Below are 8,335 nucleotides of genomic sequence, written 5' to 3'. Positions count from 1 at the left end.
TAATGGAAGTAAATATGTGCTAATGTGGTAAGTTTGGATTTTTTTTTAAAATATGGATGTGAATGTTCAAAACTATTTAAGAAGTCAACAGCTAATAATATGACTAGATGCAGTATAAGAGAGTAAATACAGTTGTCACTAGTTCAACAAGACAAATATTCTTGCAAATCTACAAGCAGTAATGGCAAGTTTTTGTTAATTGTGTGTTTAGTCCAGGATTTGGTTTGATATTTTTCCTATATAAGATTAACAAGCAGTCAAGCATAATATGACCGAGGTTAGTATAGAACGGTTTAGTGTTTTTATTTATTATTTATTTGAATCTAGATTTTAATCAAATATGTTTTACATTTCCGTAATATATATACATACAGTCTGTATGTTTTTTTCATTTGAGTCGAACTTAGTTTAGTTTTAGAAGAATAACCATTTTATTAAAATCAAATATATTTTAAATTGAATCATTTAAATACGGTTAAAGATCCTATCTGTTTTCGCTTTTTAGTAATCAAAATATATTACATAAACATGCGCAAGCGTGAATTTATTTTTATATATTATCGATATTTTTTATATATATTTGATCATTTTATTTATATATATGTAATGTTTTTTGTTGTTATTATATAATTTCTTTCCAATGGACCAGATCAATTTTTATTAAAAATTGTGGAACTAAACTATAATTAATATATTGTGGATTGATCAGATTGGACATTAAACAAATTATGACACAAAAACATTATTTCTTTCCACCGAACACATTCTTTAAAAAAATGAACAATACTGTTTCTACACCTGAATTATTTTGACATTTATCTTCTATATGGTTTTAAAAGGTTTAAGATAAACCATCGAATTGATACATGTCATTTTAATAGTTTTGTCGTATGCTTAAGGAAAACTTACATTTTTGTAATTTAAAGTTGCTTTAAAATTTTCAAAATATAACATATAAGAAAAAATATAACATATAAAAAAACATAACATATAAGGTTTCCTCATTTTTGTAATTAAAAGTCGTTTAAAAAAAATATATATAACATGTAAGGTTTCCTCATTTTTATAATTTAAAATCGTTTTAAAAAAATCAGAATATAACATATAAGAAAAAATCTAATTTTTTTAATTATATGGTTAATATGATTGTTTATTTTTTTAATAATATAAAATTAAACAAAAATAAAGAATGATCTAAAAACTGTTATCAAATCTTTATTATTCATAGCCATTAATTGTCATATATATGTTAATCATATTAGGTAATTCCGTATTTTTTATTTAAGGAAAGAATGCACACTTCTTATATTTTGGGTTAATATAATGTTCCTTAGTAATTGGATTTGTACCAACATTAAACTGCCACGTAAGCTAAATTGATATTCTAATTAAGTGATACGTTTTTTTTTAATTAATACAAAGTTAAGATTACAACTTTTTAAATGATCCTCAAATAATATATTCAAATAATATATATGATATTATTACTTCGGTGGGTTGCCAATATAATAGTTATCGAAGTTAATAGAATACAATATACAACTTACTGACCAAGCAATTAAGCATTTGATCCCCGTATAGTCCAAAGGTTGTAGGGCCCCGGCCTTGACGTTTGATAGCCAACGGTCTCATGCCTTTTGCCAAACAATTTGTTTTAAATACAAGCGTGAACAAGGTTATTGAAAGAGATTTGTCGCCTTTGACCCTTTTCTAATAATTTAGATAAGCATTTACAAGGTGAATTAATGTAGCAAATAGAGGTAGTTGGAGGATGAAGAGTAGCAATTCAACAAATAGAGGCTGTTGATACATACTCAAAACGTGGAACCATATTGAACCCAAATTCTATAACTCAGTGATATTCTTATTTGAAAACACCAAAACCCAAAACTGATATCAATTTAATAACGACTTTTGTGTAGCTAAACTTACATGAACATAGTTTGGTATGCCCAACCTAAAACTATTAGAAAATTAGTTATACACTAGTTTGCTATACCGTACCTAACATTATTGAAAGATTACTATTATTAGGGTCATAGGGTGTATAACAACTCATATATTATTAGTTTAACGAGGAAAATATTTATGTGAAATAAAAGGTGTAGGGACCAATTTAAGATAATGTAATAATAATCAATAGCGTTAAGCATCAATCATTTTTGAGCATTTTTCCTCTATTCTGGTCCTATCCTCGGGGCAACATTATCGGTGTCCCTAATTTTTAGATCCTTAGATTAGTTTAATCTTATTTTGATGTTAAGAACAAAAGTTAGGAGCAATCCAAAATAATAGGATTAGTGGTAGAATTTTTTGGTGTATCTTAGCAAATTAATTATTTATTTTAATTAGTAATGACATATAAAAGATAAATTTAAAATAAAACATATAACATTAAACTTGAGAAAATTACAGAGGTGAAAAAAAAATTACAAAAATGATAAAAAAAAATAAACAAACATTTTATTGAATTCATAGAAACTTAAACATTGTAGTTATTTGGGAGATGTCCAAATTTAGTCCATATATTTTCAACCAAATCTTTTTTTAATTGTTGATGGCCTTATCTATCCCGAACTTCTGCTCGACGACCCATTGTATTACCGAGATTACAATCAGGAAGCATCGTCACAACAACAAAATTACAAACCATCAGAATTACAAACCATCACAATCAGGAAGCATCGTCACAGCAACACAAAATATTAGTTTACTTTGCGCAAGTATAACAAGCTCCTAATGCATTTCACATGTATATGAACAGATTTAGTCAATCAAAACTATGAGAGAATTATGAACAATTAGCATAAACGCATGAACAATTCTGTTTACTCAATCAAAAGAATTCACAAATGAGAAATAAGGCATTAAAACCAACCATACAATGAGAAAAAAAATTACACACCATCACAATTACAAACCATCATCAGGAAGCATCGTCACAACAAAAAAAAAAAATCAATCCCAGACGGAGATAGATCAACTCATCAATACTAAGCTCTATATCGCACAAAAAAAAAATCAAACCGAGACGGAGATAGAAGAAACACAAACCTGGTTTCGACTGGATCGCCGTCGAGAGAGAGAGAATAGGGAGACGCCGAGAATGATTTCCACACCGAAACTCGTCTTTCCCCTACAAACACGATGCATGCAACGAAATCGTCACAATAGATACCAATCAAACCCACATATAGATCGACTTTTAAATCGCAAAACAGAGGACAGAAAAGAGCACATACCTCGTCTATATTTGATTTGGTGGAGAAGTCTTCGATTAAACGACTGATCGGTGTCGTCGCGTCGAAAATCGCCGTCGTCGCGTCGAAATAGAGAGAAAGGAGTCGAGACCAAGATTATTCGAAACTGACCTTCGTGTTTCCTCTACCCCTTTCGGGTTTCCAATCAAACCGTGCCACGTGCTCCTTAAGGACGAGGTTGGACACTTCTTAATTAACCCACGTCTCTCTTCTATTCCCTTATTTTTGATTTATTTTTCGGCCCGTTTCGCCTAAGGACGGCATGCTGGGACGCCGATAATGTTGGCCTTATCATCACCTATCACTCCTTCCGTCCTTCGCCTTATCAGCTTCGTGAGTCGTCACCTTTGGGCTCTGGTACTGGTGGTGGGATCGCGTTACTAGCTTATGAAATTGTTTTATTTATACCAATATCTCCGAAAATATGTTTATTCGATTTGAGTTTTTGCTATTTCTGGAATTTAACATAAACGAAATGGACCAAACATAAAAATACATAATAAGAAAAAATAATTTTTTTTAATAAAACACTTCAAGTTATGGTCACATTTCTGTTTTTTGACAACGGTCACATTTCTGTTAAAATCCTATAAAACTCATTGTGCATTTAGTTTATAGTTTATACACATATTTTAAAATATTCAAACACCTATTATAATTTTGATAATTCATGAGTGATTGATTTCTCCAAATGAGATGGAACCATTCTAATAATAATATATTTTACGCAAATAAAATATTAATTCTAAGAAGCTTGAAAATGTCCATGCCCTTTGTCTTAAGGCTTTGTAACACAGCACAAGTCATTTTTTCTTCGGAACAATGGATCACGCGGAAGCATAGAGAAGAAAAGGAGAGGATATTGCGTATTGGTGAAGCTCAATAATGTATTTGATTTTGATGTTAATAATAATATATGCAAAAAGCATCGTTAATACTTTTCTTAAGCAATGATCTAAAGTTTTCTTCCTTTACTTTTTGTATTGATTTTCCCAAAATCCTAAAGTAATGACAGAGTAGAGGACGGATCTCAATGCTCAATTTCAACACAAGGGATTACTACTCAATTTTTTTTTTTGTAACTTATTTACTACTCAATTTTCACTTCAGAAAAGTGGTGGATAGATAACATATGAAAGGGTGTTTCAAAAAAAAAAAAAGTGTTTCAAAAAAAAAGATAACATATGAAAGAGCCTCCGTTTCTGCTTCCCCTGAGGCTGCTATATGTCTGACAACGGTGGTCGATGGGTTGCATAATTCTAAGTTAACAATTACTATCCATACTCGCAAGAGTGCATGCATATTTTAGTATGCTCTATTCTCATTTTCCAAAATTGTCTACTTTTACAATATGAGCGATCAGATTATTAATACAATTTACTTCTCTATAAATATTCCCACCCATAACATTAATGTTCTCAACCGAGAATTACGTACAGTTCTCAGAATTATTTATAACAATTAAAAGGAGAAGAGAAACTAGATAACTTTTACTCAAGTTAGTCTCATACTATTTTTATAATTGCTTCTTATGATTGAACAATTTCTAGAAATCACCATCTAAATCAATATATATTTAGTCGAAAACTAGTATACATATTCTACCTAAAACACGTGGTTTAAAGATAAAATCAGACTCAGGCACATCATCAATTGATGAGATTTTACTTTTCTTCTTAAATTAGAAATTCTGAAATAGAACTAAATACAATACAGCAACCTAAAACATACTATTCATGGACTACTCACGCTGCAAAATATGAAACAGTCAACAAAATATGCAATAACTCACGTAGAAACAAAAAAATTAATAACATGCATTCATATATAATTGATCATTGTTGAGAAAAGTTTAACACGTAGTCGATACATAGCAGGAAGATGGATATGAAGAAGCTTCTTTAAAGTTGTGTTCTTCTGGATCACTTACTTAACGTGTTCCCTTTCCATGGCTACTTATCATGGTTGTGGTCCTTGTGGAGAAGTTTCAGAGAAGACAATGAGGATGAGTGTGATTGGTGAAGCTTCAAGAAACAAGTTTGGGAACGACAAGAACAAGGTGAAGTTTTCGTTGGGTCGTAAGTTAGTTTCTGGTCCAAGTCGTAGAGGCTGCGGCCACTAAGTTTATAGATGAGGTAATAAATATTTGTATTATAGTCTCGTTTATGTTTCTTGGTATCGTTTAATTCAAATAGTATGGGCACTCTAATAGATTCTTATAACCTAGTGAAAGGATTGGAGGTTTGATATGGATTTCTTGTCATTTATAAAAATATGTAAGATTATTTAGTTCATTGCTTTGCGCGAGAATAAGATGCTCTATGTTTTCATTTGCCTACCTTCTGCATATCATTCTCATTATAAACATGTCAATTTTAATACAAATGCTCTTATATCATATATATTTCAAAATAAGAAAAATGCTTTCATGCATATAAATGGATTCTTGTAAAATATGAATATCCAAGCAACATTAGAATTTAGTAGTAGTCTCAATCGAGGTCCAATATAGACATAATGGGCTATATTAAACGTAGAGTAAAAGTGTTTATTAGTAGAGTAATTAAGGTTAACTTAATTAGATACTGTAGGCTTTGAGCTGAATAGTTAGCGTAACAGGGAAGAGACCGGAGGGGAGTGTGGAGAAGGCCTGCTTTTGAGGCTAATTGTTCTGTATGTCAAAACCCCCATGATGGCTCCGATCACTGGAGCAGTCATGTAAACCCATATGTACTCAAAATCCCATGCCACCACCGCCGGTCCAAGTGATCGTGCTGGGTTCATCGATCCTCCTGAAATCGGTCTGACCATATCGTACGAAAAAAAAACCTTTTAGCATTGTATTCGACTCTATATTGAAAAATAAAGTTTTTAATACAAAATTTTTAGTTATAAATGTACACAAACACAAAATGCAAATTAATGTAACGTCACATGCAAACGCAAATACATCACACAAACAACAAAAACATATTGGTACCCGGTAATAAGCACGCCAAGGGATATGACTGCTCCAATCACTAACCCCGTCAAGTTACTCAACTGTACAAAAAGGAAACTAAATAACATTAACATACACTTCTTTAAGTGGAGAATGTGGATTTTGAAAGCATACATTATGTACTTTTCTCCAGACCGCATGGATCACAATACTATTTCACTGAACTCATCAGTCTTTTGATCTGGTCACTTACATTTTGATGAGGACCACAATGCAACGCGGATGCTAGAAACACGACAATGCTCGTAGCAACAAGTTCAACGAAAAACGCAGAAACGCAGCTTAACGCAGGTTTTGTGATCATTAGGTCAGGGTTTACTCCGTAAACTGACACCCCAGCTAACGTTGCCGCCGTTGCCCCCAGCGTTTGCGCCATTATATAAAACGGAACCTGACGATAACAACCACGTTCAAGAACTACTATATGCTATTTATTTTATATTGAAGCGGTGACTTTTATTTAAAGGTATTGACTGTTAGAAACTGCTGCTAGTTCCTGCGTTTGCGTTTGCATGTGAAATAGTAGTTCAACGCCTGACGTAAACGAATAAGGAGGCATTAATAGTACCTGAGACCATGGAAATCCACCAAAGAGTGCGAAAGCAATGGTGATGGAAGGGTTGAGATGGGCGCCGGAGATGTGTCCGATGGAGTAAACTACAACAACCACCGATAGTCCAGCCGTGGCGGCGTACTCTAGCAGTCCGACATGACCGCCGGATAACTGAGTACTGCTTATGACCCCACACACGCTGAACATTAGAATGAACGTCCCCACCAGTTCCGCTATTACCTACGCATTATTTCAGATAAATTAGCATTTCCATATTACAACCTTTTATTTTATTTGTAACAATGACATTAGTTAGTTTCTATGTTTTAGTTCAAATAAGATAAAATGACATTTTCAAGTTTTATAGGATAATTAAGTGATATATAGTGTGAAAAAATATCAATGAACATATGGAAACTGGATCCAAATCTTAGCATTTTTTATTATTATTTTTCTGTATGTAATGTGTATATATATGTATATGTCTAGATGATATGAAGCTCACTATGCGTAAGGGATTGAGATCTAATTCATAAGGGATACACCGAAACAGCCTTTGTGTAGACGGATCACCATCTCTCAACGAAGAAAGAGTTGAGCCAGCTTCTTGGTCAAAGACTCTTGACCGTACCTCAACATTCATGGTCTTGCCTCAAGATGGTGATCAAGGATCGATCGAGGAAAGTCACCAGGTGGCTGGATTGGCTTTATGAATGGTCTGATGGAACAGAAAAAGAGAGATAGAGAGAAAAACGCAAAGAAGATGGAAAAAGTACTTTTGGTTAAGGAGTTTGAAAGGAGAGGAAGGTGTTCAACACTTTTCTTGTGTTCATCTTTTACATAATCTTTACCAATATTTCTTCGCTTAAGTTTGGTGTTTTGTAAGTCATTCATTATTCTTATCCAATTATTTTCATGTTTAAATATTTTTTGACTCTTAAACATTTATTAATTTTCCTTAAAACATAGTTTATTCACTTCTACTTCTTCCGTGCCAATATTTCTTCTTTTTTTTTCAGTTTGGTGTAAGTAAACCAAGAAACAAATTCTTGATTATGTATTTATGAAGATCAAACAAAATTACAAGTGGCTCAAACAAAATTGTTGGAATCTTTGAACATTTGAATCCCAAAATATTCGATTTCCAGATCTCACACAAGTCAATACATAGACCAGGCTCTCTTGGTTCCACATCAAACCTTACTTAGGTTTATATAGACAAACAAACATAGGAAATTAATCTATGAGGTTTGTATAACTGTTCTACGAGAAGAATCCTCTTATAGCTCTAGTTCATCATGTCAACCATTTTACAATGTTAGAATTCTGATGTATGTATTTGAGATTGGATTCATCATCTACTATCCATTAATGAACCCTTTTGACATAGCAGTAGTAGTAGTAGTACATAGGCGGCCTTAAAGAAATTATCTGGGTCTAATAAATACATGCAAAAAAAGTCCATTGGTTTTGCAGTAAAATGAACGGCCCAACAAAACCAACAATTAAAAAAGAAAAAAA

At 32.3% G+C, this 8,335-nt stretch overlaps 1 protein-coding gene across 1 annotated transcript; it reads right to left on the bottom strand.

The window, feature by feature from the left end:
* Positions 1 to 5,672: 5,672 nt before the first annotated feature.
* On the bottom strand, positions 5,673 to 7,618 carry LOC106293816 (probable aquaporin NIP7-1). The gene is made up of 5 exons (XM_013729456.1): positions 7,320 to 7,618; positions 6,830 to 7,054; positions 6,455 to 6,652; positions 6,241 to 6,302; positions 5,673 to 6,063 (listed from the first exon to the last, which is right to left on the bottom strand). The coding sequence occupies exons 1-5, from the start codon at positions 7,455 to 7,457 to the stop codon at positions 5,868 to 5,870; spliced, it is 819 nt and encodes a 272-aa protein (XP_013584910.1). The 5' UTR covers positions 7,458 to 7,618; the 3' UTR covers positions 5,673 to 5,867.
* Between the last annotated feature and the right edge of the window lie 717 nt (positions 7,619 to 8,335).

Source organism: Brassica oleracea, chromosome C5 (assembly GCF_000695525.1).
Source record: "Brassica oleracea var. oleracea cultivar TO1000 chromosome C5, BOL, whole genome shotgun sequence".
In the NCBI taxonomy this organism is placed as follows: Eukaryota; Viridiplantae; Streptophyta; class Magnoliopsida; order Brassicales; family Brassicaceae; genus Brassica; species Brassica oleracea.
Note: the sequence above shows the minus strand (reverse complement) of the source record. Positions and strands in the feature narration are given on the sequence as shown.

Bases quoted from the DNA above. Each gene is read 5' to 3' on its own strand.
- LOC106293816 (XM_013729456.1), bottom strand. From the start codon at position 7,457: ATGAATGTTGAGGTACGGTCAAGAGTCTTTGACCAAGAAGCTGGCTCA. The intron at 6,303-6,454 runs GTAAGTGACCAG...CTTTTTGTACAG, and splicing joins ATTGTGGTCCTCATCAAAAT to TTGAGTAACTTGACGGGGTT. The intron at 6,064-6,240 runs GTACCAATATGT...CGATATGGTCAG, and splicing joins CTTGGCGTGCTTATTACCGG to ACCGATTTCAGGAGGATCGA.